The sequence below is a fragment of the Sturnus vulgaris genome, chromosome 11 (genome assembly GCF_052056855.1).
Source record: "Sturnus vulgaris isolate bStuVul1 chromosome 11, bStuVul1.hap1, whole genome shotgun sequence".
NCBI lineage: Eukaryota > Metazoa > Chordata > Aves > Passeriformes > Sturnidae > Sturnus > Sturnus vulgaris.
Window position 1 is genome coordinate 4,703,675 of NC_142253.1, and position 18,913 is coordinate 4,722,587.

Sequence of the window (18,913 nt, forward strand, 5' to 3'; positions counted from 1 at the left end):
ATCAGGGGCTTTGGAGCAATATGAACTTTAAGGTCTTTTCCAAGCTATTCTATTTCTGCAGGACTGATAGGACTGTTTTCCACACCCCTCCTCCACTTTGCTGGTTCCCAGAAGTGCCTTTTTCAAGTAGGATTTCTACTGTATAATTTGAGCACGGGCACAGGCGGGAGAAAACGATGACAGCTTTGTTCCCTGTATAGCGGATAATGAGGTGTTGGAGGCAGATAGTGCGGGATTCGTGTGTGCAGCGCCTGCCCAGCTCACTCGAGTGCGGCAGCGCTGAACGCCGGCGAGCGCCTTGCTCTCCTCCTGCACCATCTAAATGGGCTTGTTGTCAGGGCATATGGCAAAAGGGTTAAAATTTAATTAGAAAACATAGTGCTAGCTACTGGAGCTTAACAGAGCTTTATATAAGCTGCTAAGGACAAGGCTGCTGTGTGAGCTGCTGGTAGGGCTGAGCTACTGCAGCCGCTGGCTGGGCGTCAGGAGCCGGGGCATGCCTGGGAATCTGCCCAGGAAGCGCCGTGAAAGAGGAGTTTGTTTGAAGGCTTGACCCTGGCTGTGTGTGCGGCAGCCGTGCCGAATAAAGCCGGGCAAGCCTCACTGATGCCAGGCGTCTGAGCGGGGGCACCCAGAGCAGCCAGCCGGGCTGAGAAGGGGCTCGTGTGGCCAGCGGAGCTGCTTCCATGGCTTCGGTGTTGATGTGCGGGGTGGAGGACCTGCTGTTCAGCGGCAGCCGCTTGGTGTGGACGGTGACGGTGGCAGCGCTGCGGCGATGGTACGCGGCACGGCTGCGGGCGTGCCGGCAGGCGCTGCGAGCCTGGTGTGGCCTCCGCGATGTCTACCAGGTAAAAAAACAAAAAAAAACCAAAAAACCCCCCCAGCTCATCGTCCCGGCTTTTCCTTGAAACAGCATCCCGGCACCTGGCCGTGTGAGTGTTGTCTCTCCGGGTTGGTTCCTCCGTGCGCACCCCCGGAGAGGTGGCTGGGATGGGGTGAAGAGCATCGAGGGAAGGTGCTCAGAGGATCCTGAGCCTGGCTCTGAGCTGAGCCCGGTGTTGCTTTCAAAGTGCCTGAATTCAGGGTTTGGGGGGAGATGTTTTCTGTGCCAAATATGTTTTATCAGTCGGTCAATCTACAGGTGTTTTGGCAGCTGGCTGCCCCCCATAGAGCACTCCCTGGGCTGTCACCCTTTAGCTGCTGTCACCATCCTTGCCCGGGGATCTGGGGACAGAGCTCCTCTCTGCCCGTGCACTTGGAGCACGATGGTCCCATAGGAGAGACTGGCTGAGGCTTTTTCTGCTGTGTTTGTGTCACTGAATAGTGGCAGCTTGTAACGTGATAGTCCTTTGCATGGCAGGGAGATTGCTGCTTGGGAGGGGTGCAGTGAGTCCTGGAATGGCAATTGAGGGGCTCCCCTTCGTGCAGGCAGGAAAACAGCCCTGTACTTGCAGTTATTGTGGTATCCAGTTGCAGTGGGCGTTGTGTCACTCCTTTTCGAGTCTGTTTTTGCTGGCAGTTATTTATTTCTGTGTGCCTGTATTTCTGTCTTGCATGCGAACTTGTGCTGCGTGCCTGCTCTCAGCCTCACTCTGTGTGTTTGCTACATCAGGGTGAATATTTCAAAGCAGCTTCTCCCCTCTCTCTGGTGTGTTGCAATACAGAGAATGACACAGCTCGTAGCAAACAGCTCTCCAGAGCCACCAGGATGCAACTTCCATGGGAAAGTCGTGCTAACAGGACATGTGTGCCTGTTTAATCCCACAGTGATCTGTTGGTATTTAGCTTTAGGGTAGGCTCAGGAGCGGGAGAGCAGCTTTACAGTGGTAGATGGACAAGTGCTTGAATGTATCTTGGGCAGATGATGTATGGAAACACTGTGTGATGTGTGACACAGGTGTCACTGTGGGTATGGATCCGTACATGGATCCTGACTAGTTAGGGAATGCAGGAGCAAAGGCATCATTGCTCTTCCTTTCCCCACCTTTACTGACCTGTAGGAATGTGGTGGGATGCAGTCCTGACTCTCTTCTTCCTCTCTAAGTAAAATCCAGCTACATCTGTGCTGTGTGGGTATTATTTTTAGGGTCCATTCACATAAAGAGCATGCAGCTCAGACTGCCTTCCCTCCCCATTGCATCCCCGTGGAGGTAAACCCCATCCCTCCAGGGCTGGAATAAAGGCTTGGTGAGGACCAGCTCTGACAACAGCCGTATTCAGCCTGTTCAGCTGCCCTACTCTGGCTGGCTGGAGGTGAAAAGAGATTTTTTTCAAAACAAAGAGTATTTCTGCCCAAAATTACTGTGTCCTAGTGGTTGCTTTGTCTTGTCTTGTCTTTATGAAAAGCATCACTGACGTGTGCTTGTGTCTGAAAGTGGGAATGTGAAAATGGGTGAGAAGAGAAGATTGGTTCTTCTTTCATCCTTCCAGGCAGACCTTGAGCCAGGGAAGTGGACAGGGAGTGCCCCTTCCCCTCTGCCCACAATTTGTCCTGCTGGGGACATGCAGGGACCTGTTGCTCTCCACTCACTGCTCTGAGAGTCTTCCCTGGGAGGTGAAACCTGGCAGGAGCAAGGCAGCTCTCACATTTTAACATCAGGAATTTGCTAGGGGTAATTTGGGCTGTATTGAAGTGAAATGGCTGAAAGAATGCCCTGCAGCTCTTCCTTGTTGGGCTGTGTAACACTTTGCTTTTTGTGCTGAAGTCTTGGGTCTCAGCTGCTCAAACCTCTGAGTCCAGTGAGTGCAGGACTGGGCACACAGTGTTAAATGTCACCCAGATACCAGAGCCCTGCAACAGCCTGAATAACACTGTTTTTAAAAATTTTTTAAGCAGTTCAAGCTATGGAAACAACTAGAGACAGTGGCTGGGTGACCCTTGCTGAGCCACCCTGGGTTACATTTCCTCACCTCAGGCTCAGGAGCACCACAGGAGCAGCACAAGCAGTGCAGAGCACTCCATGGGGTTGTTCCTCTGAGGAAGTGGATGTTGCAGTGTCTGTGGGACAGATTTCTAATCTTGGGTGTGAGATTTGTGTGCCATCATTACCACAGATCCTGCGTTGTCTTGAGCAAATTGTTTTCCTCTGTTCCCCTGTTCTTTGTAAAAAGAATATCACTGCCAGGGATGCTATTTGTCCTCTCAGATTTTCCCCCAGAAGTCCCAGTAGTTATTACAGCCACGTGAAAACACCTTTTTGCCCTGTGTTCTTATTAAAATTGACTCCTGGACAGGTGCTTAACATTTCCCACCTTGGCTTCATGGAGAATGCTCATATTTCTGCAGCTCCTTTGCAATCATATTCCAGATGTGAAAAATACCATGGGCTTCATATAGAGGTTCTTTTGGTTAAACATAGGCTTTTCCCCTCTCTGAGGGCTCCCTGGACTGTGCATGATGTGTCAGATCAGGACACCAGGCAGAACTTAGTCCCCTGAGCTGCATTCAAGGGATGTGTGAGGTGACAGGGACTTGTGCTGCTGATCAGCCCTGGACGGCTCAGTTTGCTTTGATCAGTATTTGGGGATCACACTTTGTGGGCCAGTGGCTATTTTCATGTGAGTTGGATGCTGCCAGTAAATCTCTATTTAATCATCAGCACATTTTTGTGGAGAAAGGAAAACAGGTAGGATTCCTTCTCCTTGGGGTGCTACATGTCTTGTTGTGAAGGGGATTTTTAGTCTTCTTAAAATACAAAATGCTTGGTAGCCTGGTGGGAGAGCTGAGCTCCAGTGGCAGCAGGGAGAAGCCACAAACACGTCTGTGCATGTGAGCAGGGTCCCCACCTGTGTTTGGCAGGTGTGGAGGTGGTCACGGGGCAGCACGGGCTGGCAGGGCAGGCTCAAATCCTCTCTGCCAGCATAAAGCCTTTACCTGCCTTAGCAGCTTTAAGTACAACTAAAACCCACCCCAACAAGCACAAACCAGCCTTTGTCAGTCACCTTCTCCTTAGCCTTTGTGTTTCTGGCACGTGTATGTGAGAAACCTGTGCCTCACTGGCACAGGGACTTCAGCCCCAGCCCAGGCACTTCCCCAAGCTGATCCTTGCTCCAGGATGCTTCTCATCACCTGTCCCACCTGCCAAAAGAGAAGGGATGTCCTATTTGCCCAGAGCCCATTCATCTGGTGGAGGTTGTGAGCCAAAGTTCTGCTGGGGTGTCTCCCTCTGAAATAACCCCTGAACCCTCACCATGGGAGGGGCTGTGCACTGTGAGTTGATTTTCTGAGCCCTTGGGTTGTATGCCAGGGAACATTGTCTTGTCCATGGCAGGGAGCATTTAAATCCTGTCCTAGAAATAACAGATTTGCAGAGACAGCTGATAGAAAAGCTGGCACAGGTCTTTTTTCTTACAGCAGCAGCAAGTCAGTATGAATTATTGGGGCTGTTAGGAAAATTCCTGGATGAGAATTTGGCATAGAAGTCTTCACTCAAGGGTTCCCATTTCGTACCAGAGAAAGGAGTGAGGGCTCTATTTTGTTGGGGAGCTCTGGTACAGCTCTGCTGTGGCTTTGGTGGGTCATGCCAGGGCCCCTCCTGATGCCTGAGATGGTAGAACATGGCATTTCTAGGTGTCCTGATACTATTCCCAAAGAACGTTTTCTGCAGGACCCTCCACACACTGGTTTTATAGGCCACCTGTCTTAGATTCAATTATAGAGCAGTAAAACTAAGTGAAATTTTTATATAAATGAGGTTAATAAGCAGCTGCAAAGCCAAAAACTTCTAGAGTCAACATTTATCCTGTGTTCAATTACCTATATTACCACTGGCCTGGTTTTCATTGGGGTATCCACACAAAGTTTTCCTCTGAGATATCAATGCCAGTTGCCACCAGCACATCCCACAACACAGTGATTCCTCAGTGTGGTTAAGCAGGAATGAGACATGGCATCAGAGCTTTATTTAATGATACATCTAACTCTTATAAATTAAAAACTGGTCAAGTGAATGGTTTAGGGTCAGGGTTAAATGTGTGTCAGTCTGCTCCATGCAGAGTGGTAAAGAAATTGGGAAAACTGTTCCCAAACCCCCTGCAGAATGCAATGGCATGTTGTGATTGATCTGCTGGATGTACAGCCAGATAGGGGAGCACCTCTGTGATCAAGCACTTTAGGAGTAACTGAAATTACCAATTGCACTGGTAATTAGCTGATGAATTATGGCGTTAAAGTATAAACTTTTTGTATGGGTCTCTTGGACAAAGTGCTTTTTAACCTCTGAAAGGTCATTTCCTGTGTATCACGTGAAAAATGTTGCTGATGAAGCACAATGAATGAGCTTTGTACGTGTGTCTGGCCCGTGGTACCTGGGGTGGAGTGGGAGAGGAAGTGGCTGACTTCTGTTTCCTCCAGTGCTAACGTAGTTGGTTTGGATAGTGAGCACCATGCTTCCTCTGCTACCACACCTTAACTTTTCATTATGAAAAATGCTGACAACAAATTGAGATGCCTTTTTTCCTTCCCTTTTCACGATGATGAACAGCAGTGCTGGAGTGGTGAGGGAGAGCAAGAAGCTGGGGCTGCACTGTCAGAGCAGAACTCTGTTCCACAGCAGGCAGACCCCAGGAGTGATGCTCAGCAGAAACATCTCAGGTGTTCTTGCAGGTCAGGACTTTTCAAAGGGAACTTGAAAACCTTTTTAGAGGACACTGATTTTGTGTCTGTGTTCCTTCAATGGTTTAAACTTGTGCACTGGGGATTACCAGTTACCCTGGAAAAGCTTTGCTCTGGCTGCTTTCATCCAGCTGTTTTCCTTTTTGAAGGGATCTGATCTAATGCAGTGATGCTGCTTGTGTGTCACCTGCTGGGCTTTGGCTCTGCTGAAACTTCCATCGTGTCCAAACCTGGCATGTGGAGGTGTCCCCGTGCCTGGGACTTTGGGGGAGCCTTTAGGAGGGCTGAGAACAGCCCCAGCTCTGGGCACTGCCTCCTGACAGCTTAGAGTTAAACTTGGCTCTGCACACTTCCAACAGCAGCTTTCCAGAGCTCTCTGCCAGATACATTTCCATCTGAGCTCATGATATAGCGTTTTCTGTTTGAGAGAGTTTATTCAAACAAAAATATGATTTTTTTTTAATGACTTCTCTTTCTTCCCTCACTGACAAACTTCACAACCAGACTGTGAACTTCATCTCATTTCCTTCGGCGTGTCATGGTGCCAGTTTCAAACAGTGCCTTCTATTCACAAACCACTTGGGCCTGTATAAATATTTTTCCTCTTCGATGTGACGCAGCTCACCAGATACGTTGGATTTCAAATGTCGCTGGCGCCACTTCTCAGAGGCAGAAAGTCCTGTACAAAGGTATCACTGTATGAGCTTGCCTGGATAATTCTCCATTCTGGCCTTTGCAGAGGCTGGCCAGCTCGCTCTGACTGGATACAAAGTGTATGAAAAGCTAAATTAAAAGTGTTTCAGGCACGTGCTGGTTTTTCCAAGCTTCATTTTTGTCCTTCGGAGTGTTTGTCTCTCTGTCACCCTTTCTGCTGGCGTTGTCACTGCAGTGCTTTGTGATCTTGGATGGACTGTCCGTGTGCTTAAAATAACACTGTGCTATCTTTGTCCCCTCATTTTCTGAAAATCAGGCCACCCCTTGTACAGTCTGCATTGCTCTTAAAACCTCTGAGTCATAATTAGTGATTAGTAATTCTACTAATCTTCTGTACAGATGGAGGCCAGTTCATTCTCAGAGACTGCAAAGAGGATAAAGCTATCAGTGCTGGAATATATTAGCTTAAATACCCTCCCACACACAAATACACATGTACACTTTTCCCCACTAATTGATCTGTCATTCATTTAAACATGCATCAGTGGGGTGTTGGGGAAGGAGATGGGGAGAGGAAGTGTCATCAAAAAGCTGAGAAGAGCTTGAATGTGCTGGATTTAGCCTTTGAAAGTAATTTTTGATAGTCCAAGCAAGGCTAGGATTAAGACTGTGATGTTTCTGTTGCTTTTCCAGCTGACGTGGGGCAGGTGCTGTCCTGGCGATGGGTGCTCCAGTGTGCATCTCCCTGCTGGGCCATCAGGCACAGGAGTGTGGTGCCAGCAGAGCTGGGAATGGGGTTGGAGAAGTCACTGCACTTCCACCCATGGCACTGCTGGTGATGTGCTGATTCCTGAGCATCCTGGCTTCACCTTTGGTTGGGCCAGGGGTTTCTAGGCAGGGACGTGTGGGCTGGGCAGAGGATGTGAGGTTTGGAGCAGGGTGGTGTTTGTTAAGCCATAGTGAAAGTGGCAGTAATTCCTCTCTCCTGTCAAGCCCAGTGCATCTGTTCACCTTGCTGGGGGGGCTGGAGTGTGCTGCATTCCCTGTGGGGTCACCCTTCAGTGGAGGATCATGGCACTGCTGTCCCCAAACTCAGCTCATTCATGCCTCAGAGATTTCCCTGTGCTCAACTCCAACAGCTTCCTCTTACAGGTGTGCTGTATTTCTTTTAAACTCTAATTTTTCTCAGTTAAAATAAGTTCTGTGTACAGCTGAATTATGCAGCCCTGGTCTATGTTTGTTTGGAAGCCACAGATCTCCAAGGAGCTGTGCTCTCCCTCCTCCAGCTATTCCTGTCCCTGTGGTTATCCCAGCAGGGCAGAAGCTGGCACCACCCAGGTAACCTTCACATCATTTCTCTAAGGAAACATGACTCACTATTTTCCATCTTATTTTTGGGGCTTTGGAGTCTGTTTTGGAGACAAATGCAAGTTTGTTGCTCTGAAATCCTCTCCCAGAACTGTCTCGCTGCCACCTCTTAGGTTGCTGGTGCAGTCTGGACCAGCTGGCTGGACCTGACCTGGCACCCTCCTGCCTGATGTGGGGCCAGCTTATGGTTTTATTTCATGAAACCTGTGATATTGAGCAAGGAGTGGAAAGCTTTTGTAGTCTCATGACTATGAGCATGTTGGCTTTTACAAAATAACTTTGGGTAAAAAGACAACTCTTTGTCTGCAGCTACTTAAGGGGTGGTTTTTTGATCAAAGCTGGTTCCTCTGAATTAAACAAGGAGGGTGAGACATCTCTGGCACCTCTCTCCATCCTGGCTGTCTGGGGTAGCTGCCCTCTGGAGGTGTCTGGATTGATGGTTATTTAGGAAGACAAGGGGAGCAGGGCTGACTCACCCTACGTGATGGGTGGACCAGGCAGTGCTGCTTCTCTCTCCAGTATTTTTGGGAAGTCTCTGTCCTTACACAGTGCTCTGCAGCTTCATGGAACCTGTTGTTGGCCTCAAACACTTGGCACAGAGGGGACTTCAGCTGGGCCAAGGGGCCTCAGGACCTCTGAGAAGAGAGACAAATCTGAGGTGCTGCTGTCCAAAGTTTGACCTGTTTTCATTCTGGGAAAAGCAAGTTAGTTTGTTCCAGGTGTTGAACTTAATTTTTTTTTCCTATTAAAATAGATCCCTGGATTTTAAAAATTGGGTTAGGAGAGTGTTCATAATCTGTCCTGTGTGCATAGTGTGACTGCTCAGTTGAGAGCATTAATAACTGAATAAGAGCATTCAGATATTTGAAGTAACTGCAGGTGTAAATTTGAGACTTTGTACCTCTTGTGTACCTGCCTGAAGGTCAGGTGGAACTCTGGAAGTTGCAGTTTCCTGGGTTTGGGTGCACAGTTCTTTGTTGTCCTGGTTTTTTTTCATTTTCATTGAAGGCAGTGTCAGTTGTTTGAGTTTTCTTTGAGGAGAGCTGTGTTTGTGCCTGTGTGACACCTGTGCTCTGCCTGACACAGTTACCCAGTTTGTGCTGCTGTGTCAGAGCTGGGGGGTGTGTGAAGCCTCGTGGGTTGATGTGCCAGTGAGGAAGGAACCAGGGAATTAAAGTAGAACTGAGTGTTTTGCACTCAGAGAACAGCCTGCAAAGGAGCAGCAGAACAGCAGGGAGATGATTTACTCCTCTACCAGCAGCAAAGGGCACTCCTGTAGAGCAGGAGCAAGTTCAGATTGATGGCCAAGGGTGTGAACTGCGTCCTGCTCTTGGTTCCCTCCCCAGAGTGCAGCGCCCCACATGAGAGCAGCAGAGCTGAGCTTTGGGAAGCAGTTTGGGAAGTCCAGTGGAATGCTGTACCTGGGGCTGTGCTGCAGGGAGGGACAGTGGAGATGTGTGAGGGTTGATGAGGAGGGTGGGTGTGCTGAGCAGACTGGTTATCTGGTTATCTCTGTTCCTGTATCCCTGCAGATGGGCTGGTCCCTGCTGCCACAGGGCTCAGCCTTGCTCCAAGGGGTTCAGACTGGGGATGGCTTGAAGTTTTAGTGCTGTGCCAAATTTTTACACTACTGCCCCTCCTGTCCCTGGATAGGAGTGTGTGGGGTGGAGGAGCTGGGAGGGGGGATGGAGCACAGAGCTGCCACCATGGGGATCCTCAACCATTGCTGTGACACAGGGAATCATGATCCCACACCAAGGTGTCTCCCTGCCCCGGGACTGGCACCTATGCTGTGCCTTTGGTCAGTAACTGCTGGTTTTTCATTTGGTTTTTGTTTTATAATAAAGGGGTTAATATCACAGATGGGGAAAAAAAAAAAACAAAAAAACCATGAAAAAAGCCTTGCACAATTGTAATGCTTTCCCATTCTTAACAATCCCATTTCAGCCCCTTGTGTCCCCTGACTCACTCTGGAAGGGCTTTTGTTTCTGAATCTGTAATCAAAGCAACAAATGCAGAGGTCACTTCCTTCAGATTATATGGCAACGGAAGAAGTCCGGGATCGTGTCTCCCTTCTTCCCCCAGCTCAAATGTGCAGAAAACATGAAGGCTTAGTGCATGCACACTGGGAGTACTTGGGTTTCTCAAGTCCATTTAAACCAGCAGGGTGTGAGACGTGGAGGTAAGAGGCTGTATTTTAATTTCTGACGCTTAGCAGTGACAGATAATATTATTTAGTGCTCTTGCAGTGTGTCCTGAGTTAAACATCGTGCAGAGCTCGGAGCTGTGAGCCCCAGAGAGCCAGAAAATAGCACAGAGCAAAGAAAGTCTAGGGTGGTGTAGGCTGAAACCTTTCTGCTTGCTCTTCTCTTTGCCTTGAAAGATCAGTCCATAAAAATTTCTTTGCATCTTTTGCACTCCATTGAGGAGATAAGGGGCTGTTTGTTTATCCCAGCATTTACAGCTGCTTTTTCCTGCCTTTGTTGTAAATGCTGCCTTGGCTACTTTAGCAAAGGGCTAAATCCAAGCTGGATTCTGCTAACTTTGCTGCAGCTGGAGCAAAGATCTCTAACTTCTGGTTAGAGAGAAAACCTCTTTTCAGAGATTACCCTTATGGGCTGCTCTGAGATATGATTTAACCTGAACAAAGCACAGATTCATGAGTCCCGAGAAAAGGCGGTCGGTGCCTGGTACAGTAACTCCTTTCAGCATGCAACTATTAAATGTCTCCTCATAAAGTCCCCTCCCCTCTCACCCCCCAAAAAAACCCTTGTGAAGAGGTGAAGATGCAGCAGTGCACACGGAGCTGGGGGGTAACGGCTGCTGAGAAAGAGCCTTTGATCCAAAGCACTTGTTTTGCTTTAAAAGTGAAATGTGGAACCATCTGGATCAGCTCCCCTGAGTGCCTGGCAAGCTGCTGGCACTGGGAATGTTGGCTCCTCGCCTCCACAGAAACGCTGCTCGCTGCCTGCTCCAGCCCATACCCACTATCGAGACTTCTCTTGGTTTATTTATTTGCTCTCTGCAATTCTTTGAAGAGTTGCAAATTTAAAGGACTTGTGTTTTAGTCTTCTTTTTAAATTATTTTTCATCTCCTCCTTGCCTGATTGATTGTCCAAGGCTGGCATTTGGGTTTCCTGAGGGGCTGTTGGCAAGCGTGAGTTGCTGGAAAAGTCCAGAGGGGGATGCTGGGTGCAGGGACCTGGATGGGGCAGGAGAAGAAGAGATTCAAGATGACTTTAGAGGATGAGATGCTGCCTAGAGGGGATGGCAATTATTTGATCACGGCTTACTCTGCCTGTCTCCCCTGCTTTGGGAGCTTTCCCTCAAAACCCAACTCAGGGGTGAGTAGAGAGGTGGTGGAGGGGACAGAGGGGCATCCTGTGGAAAGCCATCAGAAATGAGGGAGAGCTTCAGGGCTGAGGAGAGGCAAAAAGGCATCAAGGGCAGGGTGTGGGTCTCCAGGGATGTGAAATTACTCTTCTATAAGGGTATTTTTCCATCTTCTGTACCTATTCCTGTAACACGGAAAGCTGAGTTTATTCAAGTGGGTCAGGGATGGCTTCTGGGGTGAGGTAAAACTCAGGAAAAGTTACCAGAAGCTCTGCACGGAATAAACCCTGAGATTCATGTTGTAGAGACTTAAGCAAAGAAGCTGGAGCTTAACTGCTTTGCCTCCTGGCAGAGGAGCAAAGGTCAGGACAGGTCACAGGAGGGTTGGTGCCCAGTCCTGCCCCACTGTGGGCACTGCTTTTTCAGGGACAGAGGATGCTGATTCCTCCAGGCAATGCCCCTTCAGGGGCAGCCCCTGCATTTGTTGTGTCAGGTAGCATCAGGAAAGCACTCTGATCCCACAGGACACCTTTTTCCCCTGAATTCCCAGGAGATTGCACTGGAGCAAGCCAGCACCATGGGCTGTGTGCAGTAATGACCTGCCTGCAGTGTCTCAGCACTGCTGGTGATAAGCGTGTCTCCGCCAGACACAAATTTACTGCCTGTGTGCTGCCAAGGAAAGCAGATGTTGGATTTCATTGACTTGATATTTGTGGCAGATTTGTACTGATTGTTTCCTATTAATTTTCCAGATAGGTTTTTTTAATAGCATTAGCTGTAGAGTTGCCTGCCTATTCTTTTCTTGCTTGAGAAATTATTTTTTGTCTTGAGACATCTTTAAGGGGAATACTCCTGCAGAAAAGGTGCTGATCCTTCAAGAGGTTAACTAACCTCTCCCCCTCTCTCAGAGGAACTCAGCATCTGTGATAACACTGCCAGTGAGCTCCTTTGGCAGTGCCAGGAGAGGTGAAATGCTGGCTGGTTGCTGCTTGGCAGCTGCAAAGTCTGGGGCCAGCAGAGCCAGACTTTAGCAGCAGTTTTCCCTCTGCCTCCTGCAATGGGGCTGATGCTGCCTGTGCACTTGAGTGCACAGTGAACAACCCTGCACCCCCATGTGGAATGGAGCAAAGGCAAGTACAGGAAAAGCCATGGGTAACATCAGGAAAGGCAGCCACACTGCAAGATTTCCCCATGGGGAGGAGAGGGGTGAGTTTTTCATGTTGTACACTCCTGACAGGGAATTCTGCTGCTTCTATTTTGCACTTGGCAAAGAGCTTTAACTCCTGGCTGGGTTACTGGATTTATCATCTTGAGGAAGATTGAATTAATTTGTTTCCTGGATTTTAATTTATCGCTGTTCTTTGGTTTTGTTCAGTTTTTGGGGGTCTTACTACAGCATGCTCATCATTATTTCTAAGAATTTTGGGAGATGAAGATGAGATTTAGAGTGGGATCTTTCTAGTGAACCCAAGAGGCTGTGCCTGTCATCCTGTACAAGCCATCAATAGAGTGAATGAAAGAGTCCCTTACATCTGCCATCCCCTGCAATGAGAAATAATAGAATAAATGGGGAAAATGAGGGTTGCATGGAAAGTCTGTTGGCACGTGGCCCTGCAAAGCCACAGTGCCTGCAGTGAGGGAGAGCACTTGGGCTGTTCCTGTGCCAGACTTTTTCACTGGCTCAGCTGGTGGGGCTTATATGAAAGTCAGTTGATGCTCTGCAGGAGCCAGTTTTTTCATCCTATCTCCAACTCACATGGCTATTTTAGGAAGGTGCCATGCAACCCAGGCAGCCTCTCAGCCCCCTGTTCTGCACTGTGTTTTATCTTCAGTTTATTGCCAAACTTCAGCAGAGCCAACGTTTCCATGCAGAGCATCATCAAAGGGGCATCAAAGTGCAAAGCTTGCGCTTTTCTCCAGTCTGTCTCATCTTAAAATGTTATTTCTGTGCATGTCATTCAGTTATGGCTTTAAGTGTCTGTCCCTGCCTGGCTGATCCTGAGAAAGAGAATACCCTGAGGCCTGGGAATGGCTATGCACAGTCCCTGCAGTTGCTGTGGGTAAACATCTCATGAGTGTGCAGAGCCAGGGTGGCCTCTGCAGCCCTTGGGAGGGATGGGGGTGGCACTTGGAGTCACCTGGTGGGTCCTACAGGGTGATTTGCCAAGGCACAAAGGATGGAAGATGCAGCCAGCCACTGTGGAGCATCACTGGCTATTTAACATTAAGCAGACACTGGCTTCTGTTAAAGGTTAATAGTGAGATAACAAATGATTTAAGGCAAAATCCTGACCCTATTAAAATTAATGACAAAATTAATTGACTACAGTGGAGACAGGACTTCAGCCAAAGGCTTCTTTATGACTTAAGATTAGGAAGGAGAGGCAGTATGTCTGGAGACATGGTCTGCCCCCATAAAGCTGGTGGGAGCTCTGCCACTGCCCTCCAAGGGATCACTGCAGGTTTATTGTGTCTGTGAGCCAGACTGTGGTGTTGTGGCAGGAATCCACTGGCTGCCCTGGCTGGTGTGAGCAGACTGGGGATAAGGAGTTTTTGGAAGCAGAGCTGGCCCATTGGGCAGTGCAGGAGGTATCAGTGAGTCCAGAGGGGAGGGCACTGCACTGCTCTGTGGCAAAGGAGCTGCTGGAGAGGCACACAGTGGGGTGGGATGGGGCAGTGGGTTGGGGCAATGCTTCCCTTCCTCAGATCCTCACTCGTGGGAGAGTGGAGCATTTCCAATTCTCATCCATCAGTTTCACCCTGAGCACCTCCCACAATGGGACACTGAGTGATGACACCTACAGTGGTCAGGGAAGACCTGTGGGTTGTAGACAGCCTCCCTAGAATGTGCATCATGGTGTTTTTGGAGATCTCTGCAGATTGTTTAAAAAGCTTCCACAGCAATGTTGGTATAGCCCCAAACTTCTGCCTGTTATTTTCCTGCTTATTCCTTAAAGTTCTGAGTGACTCCAAGGGCTGGAACACGATGAAGCTTTGCTCTCCCAACAGACACACCAGGAAACTCTGAGGTCATTTAAACCATTATAACTTTTTCCCTCTTCCCCCCCAGCTGCATGCAGGCCCCTTCCTTCCAGAAGGACAGGCAAAGGCTTTTATTTTCCTGAGTTGTGCCTGGTTAGGGCACCTCCTTATTGCAGAACATTATTGCATGTGATTTCACATTTTGATCAGGCTGTGCACGTTCAGGGGCCAGACATAAGCTGGCTGGCTGTACCAAAGTCAGTGAAGCAGTGCTGATCTGAGGCAGCTGAGGAGCTGATCCTAAATGCCTTCAGAACCAAAGGAAAAAACCACCTAAATGCCAATGAAAATCTGAAGTGTAGGGGCTTTAGTATTAAGCTTTGAAATCTCTTACAGGCTTATGAATTACAGAAGAGAAATTTGGATAAAAAACCCAGAACCTTTACAAGAAATTACTGGTGATGCTTTAATGGGTGGTTAGGTGCAGCTCAGGGAGGGATTTGGACATGAAATCCTTTAAAGATCCAGGCTGGTGCTCTAGGCTTGTGCACCTGGAAAGCAGTGCTGCTGCTTCTGAGTCACTGTCAAAAGCAGGATGGAAGTATTTTGGGATGCCCTGATGGCACAGGCTTTGTGGAATCTGTGCAAAGGGACAGCATTGTCTTCTGGGAGAGGGAGTTTTGCTCTTTGGCTTTTTATTATCTATATTATTTTCTTCAGTACTCTGACTGCCTGAGTCACTCTGGTGTGCCTGTTTCAGGATAAATGAGCCAATTTTTATAATCTATGTACTAATGAGGTACCACAGTCCAATTTCTCACTTTTCATACTGCAGGTTTAAGGCTTTATGCTGGCCATTTATGTAGTGAAAATGGTTCCCCTTTCTCTCTCATCACTGGGTGCGTCAGTACAGGTGTTTTTTTCCTGTCTATAAAGTATCTTTTGGAGCTATTCATCTGCTTTAATTTCACATGGTTACCCTGCCAGGAGCTCATGGAAATAACATGCACAGTTCAGTGCATCTGGGACCAAATCCCTGGTGTCACACTGGGATGTTTCCAGGAGCACCCAGGCCTGAACAAAAGGGTTTCTCTTGGGAGGAAGGCTAGAGGAGAACTGGGAGGAGAAGTTTGCTCTTTCTAAAAGACTTCTCATGGAGTTCAGGCTATTAAAGGTGTGAAGCCTTGCTAGATGTGGGTGAGGATTTTGCTGATGAGTGTTTAGGTGGCTGCAGGACCCTGGCTCACCCTGTCCCTGGGCAGGTTGCTCTTACTCCGTGGTGCTGTGTTTGCACACCAGGGCTGCTGAGCCCAAACCATGGCACATCCCCAGGGAGAGCAGCTGAGATGCACACACAGAGCTCTGAGCCTGTCACTGGCAGAAACAGCTCCCAGTTTTGTCTTAATTATGTGCAGCTTACATATAATCCTCTCTTCTTTGGCCACAGAGTTTTTTGGGTTTGGGTTTTGTTGGGGCTTTTTTTTTTTTTTCTTCCTGTCTCTAGACCTTAAAAAAAAAAAAGGCTTGAAAATAGAAGTCAGTGACAGGCCAAGTGACTTCTCTGTAACTTGCCCAGTTCTAGGAGGGAGAAATCTGACCTAGAGGGAATACAACACACTGGGGTTTGCTCCTCACCCAGAACTTTCATGATTCTCCATTCCTAAGCTTCCCTTCAGGAGATGTGCTATTCTGACAGCTCTTTTTTTGGCTTAAGGATTTTGGCGTTTTTTTGAGATTTCCTGTTTACACCCTGTCTAATTACTCTTTTCTTGTTCTTATTTTTTCCCTAACGTGATGACACACATGGATGTCTAAAAATATTGCATGTAAGAACCAGCTTTGCATAGGGAGGATGTTTCTCTCCAAGAGAAACAGCATAAATATCTTGCATGTGCTTTTTTCCCAAAAAAGCAGTCAGGCTCAGGATATTGTAGGGAATTGGTCTAAGTAGCCAAAATGTAGGTTTTCTTCCCTCTGCCTTGCTGATTTTATTTTTAAAGGATGGATGTTTTGGAAAATCTGCTTTGATGATTTTAGATGGAGAATTCGTTATAATTTTTTGTGACAAAAAAAGAAGGACAAAATGTTGTTTCCTCCCAGCTAATGAAACCTTTATGATAATGCTAATTTTCTATGTCGAGTCACAATCTCACCATATGCTTTAATTTCTACACATGGATATTTGGAGAATTGTTTATTTCCATTCATTATCTGCCTTTTTTACTGAAGATGTGGGTGAATCAGATTATTGCTGACAGCCTGTAAATTAGGAGAGCTGCAATATTTTGATATTTTAATATAACTGTATCAAGTATTTCTGCAGTGGAAAGTGTCTCCTTTCAATTCTCTTCATTTTTGAGGTTTTGCTGTTCACTTGTGTACAGAGAATACAAGTGACTTTGGGATGCTGGATTTTTATTGTTTCCCAGTCTCTCGGTATGGTTTTGCCAAAAATAAGGCTGTGTAATGTCTCTCTCCTAATTTCCTATTGGGAATGAGATGAGACACAGAGATGCTTCAAGAATTTTATGCTGCTACTTCTTTTACTGAATAATAGCTTAAATATTAGCAGGCTTTTAAAAATAACTGCTAAGAAACCAATCTGAGGGCATGTTGCAAAAATTGTTCATTTGTACAGACAATGCCAAATCAACGAGAATAAGCTGAAAACAGATGTGTGTGTATAAATATCTCAAGACTGTTCACACCAGCTCTTGACTGAGCCAGACAGCTGTGCTCATCTCGTGATGGATTGGTCCAACAGAGGGAAAATCAATTATATTGTTCAGATTAGCGGGGTGTCCTGAATTAAAGATGAAAGAAAATGTATCAGCAAGGGCTCCAGGGCTTTGGGTCTTTGAGGAGCCTGGTGCCCTGGGAGTTGGGACACAGCACAAGTCCCTTCCCACAGCCTGAGGAAACGGACCTGCAAGCGGATGTGCTGTGGGGAATAAATCAAATAAATCACACCAGTGTCATTTAAAGGGGGAGTTAAAAAGGAATCTTTTGCTGCTCCGGCCCCAGGAGCTCAGATTCTCCAGTTGCTGAGCTGGAGGCACCTTTACCTGACCAAAATCCATTGATGAAAGTGATGGAAGTCTCTTTATGAAGCTTTTCTCCAGGCAAGAGGATGGGACCAGATTATTGGTACCTGTGACTGTGCTGTGGCACAGTCATGTCACACCTGGGACTGTACAGGACTGCTGGAAGGAGATTGACACTCCAAACCTTGTGAGGTGAGCTTGCAGCTGCAATAGCTTCCAAAGCTTTTGGTTCTACCTCCTGTACAGAAAAGGGTTGTGAAATGTGAGTATTGCTTTGTGCATCAGAGCCCTGTGTGCACAGGGAGGCAGCTGGATGTGAGGGGAGAGCTGTCTCCTGGAGATGACCTCTCTGGTGGGCGACATTCCTGATGTAGGATGGCTTGTGCTTCCCTGTGATAGTAATTTGGAGTGATTTTCTTCTGATTGTAAGAACGGGGTGAGCCAAGTGAAGTGCTCTCTGCCCCATCAGGAATGGGGTGGGGATACTTGGAGTGAGCTCCTGCACAGCTGCAGGAACTGGGGTGCTGGTGGCTGAAGCTTTGGGTGTGCAGGAGAGGAGAAGGGCTCCGACTGTCCAGGTTAACATTGCTTTGTTCAGGGATTGGAGCCTACAGATGCAGACCTGATGGTCACACCAGCAGATGTGAGCAGGCTGTGGTGTCACAGTGAGTATCCCTGTGTCTCATCCTGGCTGGAGAAGATGCTTTAGCAGGAGTGTGACCCCCAGGTGTTCAGGAATGGGCTGGGGGGCAGAGGGGTGCAAGCAGCTCCCCTCAGAGCTACAGCCACAGGCATTTCATGGCTCTGGACATTGCTGTCCTGTGGCTTTGTCCGTGGGATGAAGTGTTCCTGGGGTGACCACAGAGCTCTGGGGATGGAGGTGGGAGCTGCCAGGTTTGTCATAGCAAAGGCATTTCACAGTGCTTTGTCACTGGGCACCTTGGCATCTTCTGCAACTCCTTGACTGAGATTCCCACTGCTCTGGGAGGTGGATATGTGATTTCTGGGGAAAGATTCCTGGTGTCTCAGGCTTTAAATGTTGTCTGTATCTATATTTGTAAGTGAGACTTCTAAGCTGCTTCCTTATGTTGTTTCATCAATAAAATGAGGGATAGTTATATCTTGTCTATCTTCAGGGGTGTCATGAGATTTATTTACTTTTGAGGTGCTTTGAAGTTACCTTGGATAGCTGAATTGAAGCATGGATGATGCTTGGTATGTTTTAATCCTTCCAGGTACCTTTCTTTCTCCTCAGCACGGGGCTTTGTGGATGTGTTTGCTATAACAGAAACTGTTTTTACTTAACAACAGACAACAGAGGCAATTAAAACAGTCAGAAGTGATTGATGTGATTTCACTGGGTGAAAGCTAAAGCGGCTCGCAATTAAATAATGGCAACCCTCGTGCTATCTCTGGGCAACAGATGGGGAATGATTTAAAAACACCGTTGGATTCGACACTTCGCAACAGGGGCAGATTGGTAACAGTGTGTCAGAGCCAGAAATGTGCTCCACCTTGAAGGGTGCGCTGATGAAATGATTAATTGGTAGTAATGGGCACTTGGTTATGAGCCTGCCACGTTCCCTTCAGCTCTCGGGGAGAAATGGACCTGGGAGTGGATCGCAATGGATTTCAGGGCTCTGGGCGCTGTGTTTGGGCAGCAGATAAATCTCAGCGAGCGTGCTGCAAGCTGGAGCTGGGGTGGTGCAGCTTTGCTTCCAGAACCCGAGGGATGGATGGCTGGGGGGTACCTTGAGGGGAGTGCAGGGCACGGGGGATGATGCTCTGCAGGGTGCAGCACCAAGGGATGCAGCGGTGAAATCGCTGCTGTCTCCAGGGTGGAGCAGGAGCGCTCTGAACTGCTGCGGGCACCATGCGGCACTCCTCACCCGGCACTTGTGTACAAATTCATGGTCGT

General features: G+C 47.9%; 1 protein-coding gene across 3 annotated transcripts in view; it reads left to right on the forward strand.

Moving 5' to 3' along the window:
• Positions 1 to 612: 612 nt before the first annotated feature.
• FRMD4B (FERM domain containing 4B) overlaps positions 613 to 18,913 on the forward strand; it is a 77,540-nt gene continuing 59,239 nt past the window's right edge. The window contains exon 1 of one of the 3 annotated variants that reach the window (XM_088171275.1): positions 613 to 848. In XM_088171275.1, the coding sequence (XP_088027401.1) occupies positions 687 to 848 (162 nt within the window). In that variant the 5' untranslated portion in view covers positions 613 to 686. Of the gene's footprint in view, positions 849 to 17,171; positions 17,188 to 17,643; positions 17,661 to 18,913 lie in introns of those variants that run through there. The other 2 variants (XM_088171277.1, XM_088171276.1) reach the window with 2 other exon arrangements.